The 16,509-nt window shown below is 33.6% G+C and overlaps 1 protein-coding gene and 1 pseudogene across 2 annotated transcripts; both read right to left on the minus strand.

Annotated features, from left to right (window-relative positions):
• Window positions 1–8,669: 8,669 nt before the first annotated feature.
• On the minus strand, window positions 8,670–11,141 carry LOC120068540 (annotated as a pseudogene).
• Window positions 11,142–13,092: 1,951 nt separating this feature from the next.
• LOC120092790 (interaptin-like) lies at window positions 13,093–16,189 on the minus strand. Of its 2 annotated transcripts, none has more exons than XM_039050995.1 (5): window positions 15,991–16,189; window positions 15,137–15,710; window positions 14,818–15,048; window positions 13,520–14,730; window positions 13,093–13,418 (listed from the first exon to the last, which is right to left on the minus strand). In XM_039050995.1, exons 1-5 carry the CDS (start codon window positions 16,102–16,104, stop codon window positions 13,329–13,331), a joined length of 2,220 nt encoding a protein of 739 aa, XP_038906923.1. In that variant the 5' UTR covers window positions 16,105–16,189; the 3' UTR covers window positions 13,093–13,328. The 2 variants fall into 2 exon arrangements, with proteins under 2 accessions (XP_038906923.1, XP_038906922.1); XM_039050994.1 differs by having other exon boundaries at window positions 13,094–13,418; window positions 14,818–15,057.
• Window positions 16,190–16,509: the final 320 nt, after the last annotated feature.

Genomic DNA, 16,509 nt, shown 5'->3' on the forward strand with positions numbered 1-16,509 from the left:
ACCCCAAAACGAATTAGGAAATTAAGCATAATACATCATAGAGTGAACCATATCTAATAAGGTTCTATTTCTCCTCTCTAATACACCGTTCTGCTGAGGTGTACCAGGTGTTGTTGGGATTGAATTCCATGTTCTATTATATAGTTTTGAAATTTTAAATCCATGTACTCTCCACCCCGATTATATCAAAGTGTTTTGATTATTTTATCTAATAGGTTTTCAACTTCAGTCTTATACTCTTTGAACTTTTTAAAAGCTTCAGACTTATGTTCCATTAGGTATAAGTAACATACCTTGAATAATCATCTATGAAAGAGATGAAGTATTCGTATCCTCGTTTCGCCTTTACATTCATCGAACTACAAAGATCTGAATGTATGAGCTCTAAGGGCTCTTTGGCTCTATAACCTTTTCTACTAAAACGTCTCTTGGTCATTTTTCCTTCAAGTCATGATTCACAATGAGGTAATAATCTTCTAACTTATTTAGAAGTCCATTCTTTATCAATCTCCCGATCCTCTCGAGATTTATATGGCCTAATCTCAAATGCCAAAGGTACGTATCATTGTTACTTTGAGAAAATCTTTGCCTTTCAGTTTGAGTATTAACAATTTCAAATATCTCATGATTTAAAAGTGCTTTTGATTCAGTTGGTCTTAACACATATAAGTTGTCTTCTAGTTTAGCTGAACAATAATCACACCATTTTTTAATAATTAATGCTTTATTTGAATTAAAAGAAATTGAGGATGATTGTTCAATTAAACAGGAAATAGAAACAAGGTTCCTCTTCATTTTGGGAACAATGTATGAGCTTTCTAAAAACAAAAATCTACTTCCCAAAAAAAAAAAACTTAACAGCTCCCACTGCACGAGCTGAAATGTCGTCTCCCGTTCCAACCTTGAGCGTCATTTCACCCTCTTCGAGCTGCAGGAAGGAACTAATTCCTTGTAAAGAAGAATAAACATGATTGATGGCTCTTGAATCAAGTATTCAGCCATCATAGTCTTATTTTCCACTAAACAAGTTTCCAGAATAAGTAAATCATATTTATCTTCTTTCTCTTTCTTCTTCTCAACAAGGTACTTAGGGAAATTTTGTTTTGAGTGACCATCCACATTATAATGGAAGCATTTGTCCTTGTAAATCTTAGCTTTGCCCTTGCATTTCCCAACAGCGGGAGCTCCCCTTCCCTCCTTTCTTTTTCTGGATCTTTTAGAACTAAAGGTCAAAGGAATAAATATAGTTCCAGGGGATGAACTTTTATGGAACTTTTTGGAATGGACAACATTTTTTTCTCCTTCTACTGGTCCCTTACCTTTCATAAGGGACTCAAAAGTCTATAAGTCATTTAGAAGGGTAGTCAGATTGTACTATATTTTGTTCATAACCGCATTGCTGCAGAATTGAAGAAAACTCTTTAGAAAACTTTCTAAAATAAAGGACACCTGACTCTACTCGTCAATGACCACACCGTTCATTTCAATGACATTGAACTGGACCATCAAGTCGAGAACATGTTCTCTCATTGATTGGTTTTCTTTCATGTGCACATTGTAAATGTACTTGAAGGCCTTATACCAGGTCTGAATGGACGGTTGTCCAAACATCTCTTGGAGGGACTCCATGATTGGACATGCAGAACATCATGGCCTCATGCTTCTTGGTAAGAACGTCAGATAGACTTATCAAGATGTAGACTCGGGCTTTATCATTAGCCTTCATCCATTGATTTTTCTTTGTGCACATTGTAAATGTACTTGAAGGCCTTATACCAGGTCTGAATGGACGGTTGTCCAAACATCTCTTGGAGGGACTCCATGATCTGACATGCAAACATCATGGCCTCATGCTTCTTGGTAAGAACGTCAGATAGACTTGTCAAGATGTAGACTCGGGCCTTATCATTAGCCTTCATCCAACAAGCATACTTCAACACTTGGGATGCATTTTGACTAGATTGGAGGGCATTCCTTCATCAAGACAAACCGCAGATCATGAATAACAAAAATTGTATTCAGAATAGATTTCCACGTAGCATAGGTTTCACTAGTTAATTTCTTATTTTTAAGCAAAGATATGATTGTGGAAGACATGCTGAAATATACAACAATCAATTGACCCTATTAGTTATATTTGTCATAATCCAATACTTAATAATCCAATTAATTTAGCAAACACATATGCAATTATAAAACCCTAATTAAACTATTGATTTTTGTTTTTGCAATGATACTTTAGAGGTTTAGAGTAACAACCACCGAAAGGTGATCAGCTACTCTTCCTCTAAATTGAGACAATCTCAGCCAATCACTAACACCAGAATAACTCCTATTCCTATAGTTTTTAGCTATCGTTGTTTCGGTCAAGGATTCATTAACTAACTTAATTTATCTGGTAAGTGTGGCCCTCCCATTTTCAGATCTTAGAGGTACGCTTCGATGGGCTACCGAAGTAAATGAAAATTGTTGAAGATTAACCTAAGAAACCTTATCCATTGTTGGAGTTTGCATTGTTCTAACCCCTATAATTAGGCCCTCTGAAGGGATGGTCGCTCCAGGATAACACGCAAGCGGACCATAGGAATCTCATAGTGTAACCTAATGGAGGAAATAATAGGATGCATTGACACTCGTCCCTCTCCCACTTACTATGAACACTTTCCTCATTCACCTTGTTATTGACCCATGCGAACACTTTTCGAATGGAGGCCGCGTCCAGGGTGACATGAAACCGAGTATGAATCTCACGGTATGAACTCTTAGAAACGTGAGAGCTGAAGTTTGATATATCATATAAGCCAATATCCTCCCACTAAAGTATTTTAGTACTTTTAGGATTTTATTATATTTAGTTAAAACCCGACTAATGAATCTATCTAAGTCCTTTTAATTTGCTCAACATAACATTTATATTGAATGATTTAATAATATTTGATTTATTAAACTCTTTTAATAAAATCAATCATTTAGCATATTTATAAAATATTTTCCCAATTCACCTTCCAGGTCGATTTCCAGGTGGAGATGTTTCTTTTCCGTCAACTTAAATACCCCATCCTAGACAGAATTTTCCTTAGACAAAGGTCTCTTATGAGCAATTATTTAATAAATTTAATCTTTTAATTAAATTCATTTTAATCCTATTAAAAGAAATTAAAAAGATTAACCTATTCCTAATCCCATTAGAAAAAACATAAGTCTAGCTTGATTAATTTTAAACTGTTTAAAAATAATTTGGACCTATGTTTGCATGCAACTCTTGATTATAGATTTTAAACTATTTCATTAAAACTATAACACTTATATTTTAATGTTTTATTAAAACCTATAAATTTTCATCCAAAGACATCAATTTAATACAAAATTATATTTATCTAAGTAATGTCATGCTCAATGCGAATTCCATTTTCATTTGATAAATATAACACTTATATAAATCATACATGAATAACAAGCATTCACAAACATCATTTCTTTATTTATTATAACAATTTTAATATATAGTATGATGCATGGATATGCTTAGGTTAATCATACATCACTAACATAACACTTATATCTTGATGCATGAGCGTGTTAATTTAATCATGCATCTATAAAATATAACCCTTTATATTTATTTATGACGTATGTACATGTTTATCCTAAGGTGGGATATTTTTGAATCTATATGACATACAATATGTAATATAAATTCGAAGATTAAGTTAAACATCCATCTAGTGCATAATTAAATTAATTTAAATAGAAAAAATTGGATCGATTTTGGCACCCTAATGCAAAATTAATTGATTAAATTAATATAACTATTATATTAATATCAATTAAATAATACAAAGGGAATTAGGTCAAAACAGCTACAGTTGAACCATCCTCGTGCGTGCCACCAGCACTCTGTCGAAACTCAGAGCGTTGCAGTGTTGAGGGCAGCATTGCAACGTTATGACTGCTTTGTGTTGCATCTGCCTTTCAGCATTGCAACACTGCGATAGTAGCATAACAACACTGAGCGACAAAGTGTTGTTATTCACATCGTTTTCAGCTCCAAAATTGCCCTTAATACTTTCGTTCCTTCCTGATCTCTTCAACAACTGTTGCTATTTCGATTGACGTGGACTTACAGACTCGAAGTAAAAATTAAATTGCCTCAAAAATAAAACAGGCCCTTACAATTTAATTAAATTAAAAGTAATCTAGTGCATAAATTGAAAACATCTAATACAAACCGACATTCAAATATTCCAAATGCAGAATATTAAACCGACCTCTAAACTAATTCTTTTTTCAAAAAATATGAAGAATGTGGATGCAAGAACCTGACTCTGATAATGAACGGCTTCACAAACTCTGATAACAACTCTGACTCTGTAGATTCCCAAGCTTCACAAACAATCCTCTTTAAGTTCTAATGAATAGCTCCTCCAACAATCTTGATCACGAACAATTTCTTGAACAATCTCAAACAATACCACAAGAGTATTCTTGTTATTCTCTATGATTCCAATAGAGGGATAAGTGGTATCCAACTATTGGGAGAGGGAGAGGAAAAAATGGTTTTGAAGAGTCGAGAGGACTCTCTTTGTGGCTTAGGAAAAATTTTGCACAGTAACACTTGTGTGTTGTGTATTGTTAGTGTCTTTGTATCTATCTCCCAAAGGGGCCATAGGTAGGTATTTACATAGAGAAGGGTCAAACCTTTTCCAAATCATTTTCCTATTTCCCTTTTTCACAATTAATTAATTAATTAATTAATTAGCACAATTAAATAACACTTATTTAATTCAGTTTGCACATTAATTAAATAACTATTTATACATTAAATTAATTTAATGTATATATTTAATTATCATAAGCATCGTATGTATATGTGCAATACCTCTCTATTAATTAATTCTTTGGGAATCTAATTCATTTAAATTAATTAATTGAATCTCATTCAAATATCACTTTCCAATTTAATTTGAATTCTAGATCATATCCATCATCAATTATATATTAATCACATTAATATATGGTTTCCTCAAATTAATTTGAACAATTCATATCATCCCTCTTAAATATCCTCTAGTGAGCTAACAAGGAAACCTGGTGGACCTATAAATTAGAAGCTCCAACGATATGAGATTAATTGGTTAAACTCATTAACCAAGTTAATCAATATTTGTTAACCGTGAGTACACACCACTAAAAACCCATAACTGCATTCCGTACACACCATTAAAGACCCATAGCTGCATTCTTTTCACTACAGATATATTTCTGTGTCTACGGATATAGACCAATAACAACAAGTTAGTTCTTCACGAGTGTTTCTAACTCCAACTAGGTCAAAATATCGTTTTACCCTTGGGTTATCTCTGACTTCTTAAGTGCCAATGTTCATCTAATGAACAACATTTTTATGGTGAAACCAATAAACAGAAACCCCTCTCGAGCCAATAAGAGGGTAGGGTCCTTTGTTCAAGTCCTGAAGACACCACTTAAAGGAACACTCATCTACTTACCTTTAAAATGGGAATGAGTGAATTTCATCTTGTATTATTATGCTCCCAGATCCCCGCTCGATCTTGTCCCCAAAATGGTAGACATATTGGTTGGCGAACTGGCCACCCTCATCTATAAAAATCAAAAGACAATCCTTCGTGAACAAGAGTTCATAATATACTCAGGACTAAGAGTAAGTTGCCTAGGTTATTCTATTGAAATAGGGACCTAACAAGTTAATGGTGTTACATTTAGTGATTATTATTTCGCGATCCGGTTTTATGCAAACTCATTGCATAGGCTACCCACACTCGCATGTCAACTACACAAACACGTTGGTCAATGCGTCTGTAACAAATACAAAGTGGGTCGTATCCATAGTGTTACCAGGATAAGGTACCCAACCTTATCCCTATACTATAGATCAAGTTGTATCTCGAACATTGATCCCTTTATGTTTCCACATACAGTTTAAGACTCATAAGGCAACTTTGGATGTTATTTTATTAAATTTAGGGTTGTTAAGACAAAAATAGACAAACAAGACAAACAATAACATTTATTGAATTAACATCTATAACTCTTTATTGATAACGATGAATTAATAACATTTACTATCTACAAGTTTTAGGACATAAAACACAACAGATTTTTGGTTCAAATACGTACTCTAGCTCTATGCCTTCCCTCATATACTATTTGCAATGCTTTAAAAAAAACATGCAATATGCCTTCGATCGAGGTGTACCTGTAAAAATCAAACAAAATCCAAACAATAGTTAATTCACAAAGTCCCCAACAATGACGTCAAAAACTTGTTGTATATCGTATATGTGATATATTGATTGATCAAATTATCCTAAATCAATACAAGTTTTCTCTAGCTAAACCCAAGTGCAAGCTTAAATAAAGATTCATGATAAGTACCAGGATCAAACACAGGACTTTTCAATTAATCTAAATTGGCTAAGGTGATTTTTACAAAGTAAGAGCACTCAATTTGAACGGCGTTGTTTGTATCAATAAAATAATTAAAAGAACTAACAAAAAAAGAGGAAAAAGTGATGAAGGTGAACAAGGAGAATGATAGTGGAACTGTGATATGTTGAATGTGTGTGTGTGTGTGTGATGGTTATGAAGACATTAATATTTCAAACGATGACCATATAACTCGATTTTAATCCTGAGTGAGTTATGAACTCTGGTTCATAAAGTTCGTTCTTTGATTTGAATGGTGAGAGTGACCTTAGTTGCCGACTCAATATGCATATAATTTTGGAGACGTACTGAGTGAGGAACTGGGAACATAACTTCAAAAGATGGAATTCACTTCTCCCTGACTTTAGGGTAAGTAGATAGGTTGTTCCGTTAAGTGTTGACTCTAAGACTTGAACAATGAGGCCTCACCCTCTCACTAGTCCAAGAGGGATTTAGTTTATGGTTAGACCATAAACAGATTGTTCAATTGAGAATCGGTGATACTTAAGGAGCAAGAGATAATTATAGAGATAAACGGTAATTTGACCCAACTATAATTATAAAAAAACTTAGGGTTAGCTTACATCAAATGGTTAATTCAATAGACAAAAAAAATATTCTACAATTCTTAAGAGTGCAATATGGGTCTTTGATGGTATGTCCCATAGTTAATGAAGGTTGATTAATATAATTAAAGAGTTTAATTAATTAATCTCAAATCATTGGAGCTTATAACTGTAGGTCCATAAAGTTTCTCTACTAGCTCACAACAGATTAAACAAGGAAATTAAGTGTCGAAAGAATTTGAAATGTTCAAATTAATGAAGGAAATTAATTGTATATGATACACTAAAATATAACATTAATTTTGAATTAAATTCAAAATTAAAACTTTATAATATGGGAATATTAATATTTGAATAAGATTCAAAATCAAATTAATATGAAGAATATGTAATTAGAATGTAATTCATATTTACAATAAATTAAATATATGATATTTAATAAATTAATTAAATTTGATTCAATTAATTAATATTTAATTAATAAATTAAATTAATTAAATTATTTACATTTAATTATCAAATATAATATTAAATTTGTTTTGTTTAATGTATTTATTTATTAACCATTCATTAGTTAAAAGAAAAGAAAATAACTCCTTGCTTAGTGAGTGGAGTGGGGAGGGGGAAGTAGTAACTCCGTTGTATTTCCTTCATGGAGAAATCTCTATGGTTTTAAGAAGAAAATTACATTTATTTTGAAAACTCTCTGATGAATTTTGATTTACCTTCTCTTTTTTTTAAAAAAAAAAAAAAAAAAAATCAGCAAAAAACAAAATAAAGAAAAATTATATGTGTTCTCTTCCTACATTTTCACAAAGGATACCACAATCTCCCTTATTCCGAGAGAATAGTAGAGAAGACCATATTGGTGGTGTATGAATCAAATTGGTTCACGTTGTTGTGTTTTCAAAGTTGGATGAAGTTTTGTAGAAGAGTTCTCTAAAAGATATTTCAATTTGCACACTTATCTTTCTTGTTATACTTGCTTAAGCCTATGTTATTTTCTTGTTATGTTTGAAATTGTTCTAACAAAATTGGGCAAAAGTGATCATACACTTCCACAAAAAAGATTTGATTCCTTAAAGAGTATGCTTTAGGCACCAAAATGGTCAATGTGTGTGCAGGAATACTCAAAACGAACAAAAAAAATGAAACTTAATATCTAAGTTGCGTTAGACATTATCTAACCATTTGCGAACATATGAAGGTTGGGACTAAATTTTGTCAACAAGAATCAAGTAGACATACATTGTTCCATATTACATCATAATGTATTAAAAAAGCATTGTATGAGAATATCATTGTTTAGATTCATGAACTTAAAGGAGTAAAGGTATGTGAGTTATGAGTTGAGTTTTGCTTCCCACCATTATCCATGTCTTTTACATTTACGGAATATACTTATACACACTCTCTGTCAAACCACATTCATATTATTTTACCTATAATTAAGCATATATACATGTATGTTTATCATCGTTTAAATAGTTCATGAAATAGGCATGAAAATTTATTGACCACAATAAGTTTCTAATTTCTCATATGTTTGTGATTAGTAAGTCATACCATGAAAAGGAAAGAAATAAGAATATATGATTTTCTAGAAATTAACATGTATATATATATATATTACACCATTCAATTCTTTGTACATAGTGCTTGAACTGCCAATCTAGCAGATAAATTTGTAGCATCGCCTAATCCAAACGACTTTACGGATACATCAATTGAACAATTTTCCATGCCAATGCAAACCTTTTCCATCAAAAGAGCACTATTTGTCACATCCCATGAGCCTTGTTTAAACAAACCACATTTTCCCTTTGGATTTTCATAGCTAGCAAATTGGATTTCAGAGATGACATGTCCTCCCTGACAAGACAACTCTAAGGTGCTTCTTTCATTAGCATTTCCACATATAGTTCCTATTGTGATGGTTTGAATTGACACTTGTTGGGGATTTCCACCAATTTCTTCAAATAAAATCAATGTGTTTGTGTCGCTTGATAAAAACGATCTTCGAATGTGATACCAACTTTGAGAAGGATTTCCACAATTTCCAACACATTTGCTTAGGTTATATGCACATCTGTAGTCACAGGTTGCACTGTAACTATCATTCCCAGTAATGAAAGAAGGCCAAAATCGACCTATGCTTTGCCCATTTACCCAAACTTGACCTTTTCCCATTCTTTGCATGTCCAATGTTACTGGGTCAATTCCTGAAGGGGTTTTAAAACTAGTTTTGTACCATGTCATTCGCCTTCCAATAGATTTTTTTATTTAATGCACTTCAATTTGTTCTCTGTGAGAACATTGGTTGTAAGTTTGCTTCATTTCTCCATTTAATCCTACCTTATAAGACCATAAATTTGATGACAAATTAGTTGTTATATTTCCATCTCCAATTAGATAAATAGGACCTCCATCAATTCCTGTTGACACCATATCATAAAATGCATCGTAATTCTTTAGTCCAACTGTGGCACTCAAAAGGGCTATTGTGTTGGTTCCAAATTTTAATAGAAGAGGTTTCTCAAACACAAAACTCTGGCCATTACTCCCCCATTGAGACCCAATGTACCTTCTATTAACAAAGATATGAAGACATGACCCTTTGTATTCACTTGGAGAGTCACATTTTGAAGCGAAGATATTGCATTAGTGCACATTGATCATGTACTACAAATAGTCGCTGAAATCAACAGTGACTCCTTTTAATTCCAAAAGAAGGTTTGCCATAAATTTTCCATTTCCTTGTAAAGTGTCTTTCATAGGCTCTGGAGCCCAAGCCCACAAAAGCTGTGCATTTTCCTTCTCATTTTGCTCTTTCACAAACATAGATGTTTGAGAATTTACTTTTGTAGGATTGTAAACCTCCTTGTTACAACCATCAAGAATGCTCATAGACCAAGTAGGTACAAAATACTTTCCATCTGTCTGCAAATCTATGGTGGCATCATTGCTGTCATTTGTGTTGCTCAGAAAGCAAAACCTTTCCCCTGTTGTTGGGTTAGAGAATTTTGTTAAAGTTATAGAGCTACCAAAGTTTTGATTTGAGTACGTGCCGTTAGTGAGAATCTTTTCTCCTAATTTGATTGCTGCATGGAGCTATTTGAGATGCCCCCATTTAGGTTGATTCAAGTTCCCATATTCATCAAGTGGAGCATTGTAATCATAAGATGTAGTGATGAATGGACTTCCCGATGTTCTTCCAAAGTTGGTGCCTCCATGATACATGTAATAATTGTTAAAGATACCACCAGATTGAAAAAATCTTGTCACAGAAAATGCTACATCTTCTGCAGTTCTGTAAGGGTCTTTGTCATCCTATTTCTTAAACCATCCCACTCAATTTTCAGTAAATATTTTTGGGGTCTTAGGATTTTTGGGAGTAACGTTATCACAGTAGAATCCATTGCATGTATTAATGATAGGTTGTGGGGCATCACTTTATTGGCACATGATCTATGGAACACCAATATTGAGAGATTCAGCCATTTGAGCACACCAATTGATATATGCTTTTCCTGCATCTCCATAAGGTGTCATCACATTTTCATACTCATTTTCGATTTGAGCCAATATTATTGGCCCTCCTTGTGATGCAAAGAGGTTGGCTTGTTTACACATATTCACTATCTTTGTCGTGAAAGTTTACATTTCATTCTTGTAGACCTGATTGTCAGTTCATAGTTGGATTCTCGGCATATTGTGTAACCACATTGGAAAGCCTCCATAGTTACACTCGGCACACACGTAAGGATCAATTCTCATAACAACGTAAAGCCCTGCATCTTGGATAAGCCGAAAGAATTTGATAAAATCTAGATGTCCAGAGAAATCATATTTTCGTCGTTGGGGCTCGTGACGATCCCAAAAAATATATGTCTCGATTGCATCTAGTCCACCATCTTTAGCTTTCTGAATAAGATCAGGCCACATTGCTTCTATGCTACGTGGATAATGAATAGAACCTGAGAAGATAATACGTCGTTCACCATTGATAATTATGGCATTTGAATCATATGAGACATTATTTCTCTTACAAAAAGACAAGGAAGCTAAAGTTGCAATGATGAGAAGAACGAGCCATTGAAGCTCAAACATCTTCGATCCCATAACTTATATGATTGGTCTTGATCGATGTGTTTATTTATATAGAGAAACATGGTGATAAGGTGAGGGATCTTTCCTATCTACATTTGTATTCTAATTGTTGACGAATTCTAAACATAGAAAACATGCCAATGAATTTTAAGTGGCAAAACTACTTTATTTATGAGTTGCATTACCTAAATTTAGAAAGCACTAGTCAAACCTCATCCTTAAATATTTTTTTACCCAATAAAAAATGTGCAATTAACAAAATTGTGTTTTTTCAACTCAGATTTTCTCTTTTATTTTTCATCTTTGGTTTAAATTCGTAACCCAAAAACTGGCTGCTTAGGCTAATATAATATGTTGAATAAGTTCAATCAGTGCGAGAGTTATATTTAGTTCGAGCTAAATCTCGTTAGTTTGAGGCTCATGGTATTCCACAATGCAAGAAGATAATATTTGGGGTTCAAGTGCTCATTTAAGTATCAATTTCATATCAAATCATCTAGTATCATTTTTGTGACATATTTTATCATGTGACAAATTTATTATTATTTAGGCTAGATTTTCTTTGTCATACAATGCACTAAAATTCTTTATTCTATATATAGAAAATGAACATCTTAGTTTGGATCAATAATAGTCTCCAACAAATTCTTATTTAAATATATTTTTCGAAGGCTAGAAGATATTTTTTTCAAAAAAAAAAAAAAAAAAAAAAGGACTATTGTGTATTCTAATTTTTTTAAGAAAACAAAGGGTAGACTTAGATAAGATTAAATTTGTTAGAAAACTTATCCATGTATGCATACACTCCAACAAATATTTAAGGGAGGTATTCTAAAATCGTCTCCTCGTGACTTTGGAATTATCAAGAAAATGTATCGAAACACGAATACAAGCATATATGATATATAAAACTGCTAACCCAATAATTCAAATATAGAGAAATCTATCAAATGAAAGACTCTATCGCTTATAATCTCCGAGAGCTAAATCCACATTTTGCTATATTTATAAATTTTCTTTTGCACTATGTTATATCTGTAATACTTTAGATCTGATTGCTATATTTTGCAACTGCCTAAAGAAATCTCTCAATAATGTCAAAATGAGAGGAATATAATACAAGATCACTTTTCTATATATCATACAAAAAATATGTTTTTCTATCTCAAGAAGAAAAGACAGTTTTGCTCATACAAACCTTGTAATATGAATTTGCAAGAGGAATAGTGTCAACAAAGACTTCTCAATTTTCAATGCAAATTCTTGGTCTTATATGGTTTGAGTAAAATAAGGAGATAAAAATGCTGCTTCAGATATATCAGGAAATGTTCAGATGCAAAGCATGATGTTTTTCTATCAAACCTGCTGTTGGAGAATGAAGGATTTTTTAAGTATTAGTGCCAAAAGTAACAATTTAGTCCATTGAACGTTCAAATTTTAACAATCTAGTCTCCCCCAAGTCTTTGGTACTTAACAATTTATCCTGAAAAACTATTATTAAAGCCTAAAGTGATGATTAATTTTGATTATTTATAATCATAACGAAAGTATAATTTTGACAAATTTTTAACAATCAAAGAGTAAATTGTTACTTTTGCAAAAGTATTTAAAAAAAAAAAAAAAAAAAAAATCAAAGAACGTTTGTGGCCATAGCACCCCCCAGTTGCCAGTGCCAATTGCTTCATTTGGTTGAAGCAAAACAGAATTCCCACTTTTCATTTGAACTAGAACTAGAAGGCTTTAAGTGTTAAATTCTTAATATTTTTCTCACTTTTATAAACTAGTTTTACTCCCTCAAAATATTAGGCAGGATGGATTGATTTATAAAGTCAAGAAAAGAAAATCAAGTAGTTCTTTATCTTAAGAGTTGAGAACATTTAACCTTACTACCATTCTTAAATGGCTCCATTTGCAAGAAAAATATTACACAAAGGAATAAAGATTTTTCCTTATCCATAGAATTCTAAGATGGATGCCAACTAGTCAGTTGTTAAAACACAAACTGCATAGAATTTGATTATTAAACTGATGAACAAAATCAGACAAACTAATTGTTTACCTCATTTTACCCTCTCAAAAAATCATCATGGAAAACAATAAATGAGAAACCCAGAAATTGAAGATCAAATAAAACATGAGGCAAACCACAGTTTGAACCATCCACAATTTCCTCTCTTCTCAAGACTTTTAAAATCTCCTCTCCAATTCATTAATGGTCATTATATTTTCTGGCACTGGCTGTAAAGCAGTTCTCACCTTCCCCCCACCTCCAACAACCTGTTCATTACAATGCATAAAACACAACATATCTGTGTTATTAAGAATTCAAGTTCATATAAATGCAAGAAAACATTGTTATAAAAATTCAACATGCTTACTTTTGAGTTGATGCTATTATTGTCCATCTTCTGTTTGCTAAGTTGGAGTTTTTCCTTGAACATCTTCTTCAGCTGTCTTAAGCTCATATCATTTGTCTCCACAATTTGCTTCTCAATGCAATTTGCTTTTTCCTGTTCTTTTCCATCTTCTTCCTCCTCAGCATCTGAGTTGTCCATTAGCAGTCTAATGGTTTGTTCTCTTACTGGAGATTTGGTTCCTACTGTTGGCCTAGGAAATTGAGTTGCCAGTGCCAATTGGTCAGCTCCAAAAGAGGGTAATGATTGAACTCCATTGTTGTTGGAGGAAGTGGGAATGATTTCCACCAAAGCTTCCTCACATTGAACATTGTCATTTGGGATTTTGGGTTGAGAATCGATAGCGTCAACATCTATGTCTTTAGAAGGAGCTTCTTCTTCCATTTGCCATTGGATCTTGACATCAACCAAATCTTCAGAAACATTCTCAGGGAACTCCTCCATGGATGTGTTGATTGTTGTATCATCTTCTTCAGCTTGAACTGAAACCTTCTCCATTTCTGTTTCCTTCTTGTCTACTTCAATATCAGCATCCGATGCTTCTTCTTCGATTGTGGGATCTGATTCATAATCATACTCATCTTGATCATCTTTCACTTCTATAACAGATTCTTCATCACTGCTCAAGACACCATCATCAACTTGGGTTTTTTCTTCCACACTTTCATGGGGGAGAGAGAGTTCTTCGGCAGTATCCTTCATTAGTTTGACTTCTTCTTCATTAACTTTTTCAATTATATGTTCCAATTCATAAGTAGACTCATTTTCTGCTTCCACTTGGGTTTGATCATCTTTCACTTCCATAACAGATTCTTCATCACTGCTCAAGACATCATCATCAACTTGGGCTTCTTCTTCCACATTTTCATGGGGCAGAGACAGTTTTTCGGCAGTATCATTCATTAGTTTGACTTCTTCGTTAATAACTTCTTCAATTATATGTTTCAATTCACAAGTAGACTCATTTTGTTTAGATTCGACTTCCATACCGGATTCTTCTACAATGATTGAGTTGTCAACAACTTCAGTCAGATCCCCATCTTCAGTGGGCTGAGAAAGTTTGTCAGAATCGTTGATTTCCTCAGCAGAAATCTCCACAGAAACATCATCTTTGGAAGCTTCATTTGCTTCTTCATCTTCAGAGAAGCATTTCACATCCGAATTAGCATGTGGTGCTGCAGCGATGTACAGAACATATAAATTTATCAGCAAAATATTGCTCAATGCACAGATGAAGACATTTTTTTATGGGTTATTCTTACCTTCTGTCCCAGTATCATCACCATTATTTGCAGTAGCGGGTTTTTCTTCAGAAGATTTCAACGGATCATCAAGAACCATTTCTTGTTCCTCCTCTGAGAGTTCGACTTCAGACTCCATCTCATTCTTCTCTTGATCATCAATTTCCACACCCGTGTCTTTATCTAACTTGCTTTCTGATTCATCGGATTTCTTTGACTCAGTTTCTAATTCCGTATCCTCCTTCACGGGTCCTGCACCAACTGCTATCAATCATCAAATTTCTCAATTAAACAGATCAATATGCAAACGAAAAGGAAATAGTCGTTCAAAAATGCAAACCTGAACTGTTAGGCATATCATCGAACGACATATGGACAGTAATTGACTCCATTTCCCGGTCTTCCCCTAAACTCAAACTCTCCATGTTCTTCTCCAAAAATCTGACGGACCTTCTTGTACTGTAAACTCGTTGCTCCGCAGCTCCATTGTTCCGAGTCTCAGTTCGTTTACGAGTCGAGGCCCCCGCAACTCTCAGGCTTTTAGGCACAGCAGGCGTTTTTTCAATCGCCTTCTTTTTCTTATCCAAATCATTGTCCTCTTTCTGATCATCTACCGTCATCTGAAAATCCACTTTCTTGCAAGCTGAAGAAGCCGCTGCCGTCCTTCTCCGGCTACCCGGCAAGGACGGAGTAGTCAAAGCCACATTTAGATCTCTGTTTTCTGATTCCTCTGTGTCTCTTGCAGCTGCTGCACGGCGTGTTCGAGTAGTAATTGCCTCATCTTTGACGGCCTTTCTCCTTGTCGAGGTTCTCAGTGCAGTTCGTGGAATTTCCGAGGAAATAACCTCTGGCTTCATCGGCGATTCAGGTACTCCAGATCTTTCACCGTTAAAAAACTCTTCAATTCCTTCAACCTAAACCAAGAGTAGTTGAAGAAATGTCTACATTAACTTAAATAATCCCTAAAAAATCTTATTTACTTCCAATAAAGAAATCAGAACGCAGTAGAATTAAAACGCTTCAGAATCTCAGATCCTTCAGAATTAAAACGCTACATATCAAAATCACAAGATTCAAAACCAATAAACAGAAAAAATATTCAGATTCCCAACAGAACACACAAATCTTGAATTAAAAAATCTAAAATCAAAGGATCAACTACAGAAACAGAAAACAGTAAAAAAGATGACTCACGGATGAAAGAGCGGCAAGAGCGTCGGCCATGGCGACATTAGTGATATTGGCCGGAATCTTATTCCTCTTGCAGAGTGCTTGGAGCTCTTTCCTTGACAAGGTACGGAAATCCATGGCGATCGGAAGATAAATTTTGGTATGGATTGATGAAATTTTACGCTGCCACACGAAATGAGGCGATTCGATGAAGTTGAGAAGTGAAGACCCTTTTAAATACGATGATTGATGTAGAAAATAGCCGTTGTGTAAAGTGTAAACCCTAAAGAATGTTACCGTTAAGAGCGTGAATTTTGAATTTTGAAAAGGATGGACCAAGCCCACGGTCCATGTTATCTTCTGAAGATTATTTTTTTAATTTATTTATAGTATATGAAAAAACATGTAAGGAAATTTTTTAGTTTTCGTTTAAGCTTGTTCAAAGAAAACTTTAAGCCAGTATGTTTTCTTATCTAGGGAATTTCAAAAATAATTTGTGTTTAGTTCAATATAATATTGTACTTTTAATTGTTAATTCTTAAA

This window comes from Benincasa hispida, chromosome 12 (assembly GCF_009727055.1).
Source record: "Benincasa hispida cultivar B227 chromosome 12, ASM972705v1, whole genome shotgun sequence".
NCBI lineage: Eukaryota > Viridiplantae > Streptophyta > Magnoliopsida > Cucurbitales > Cucurbitaceae > Benincasa > Benincasa hispida.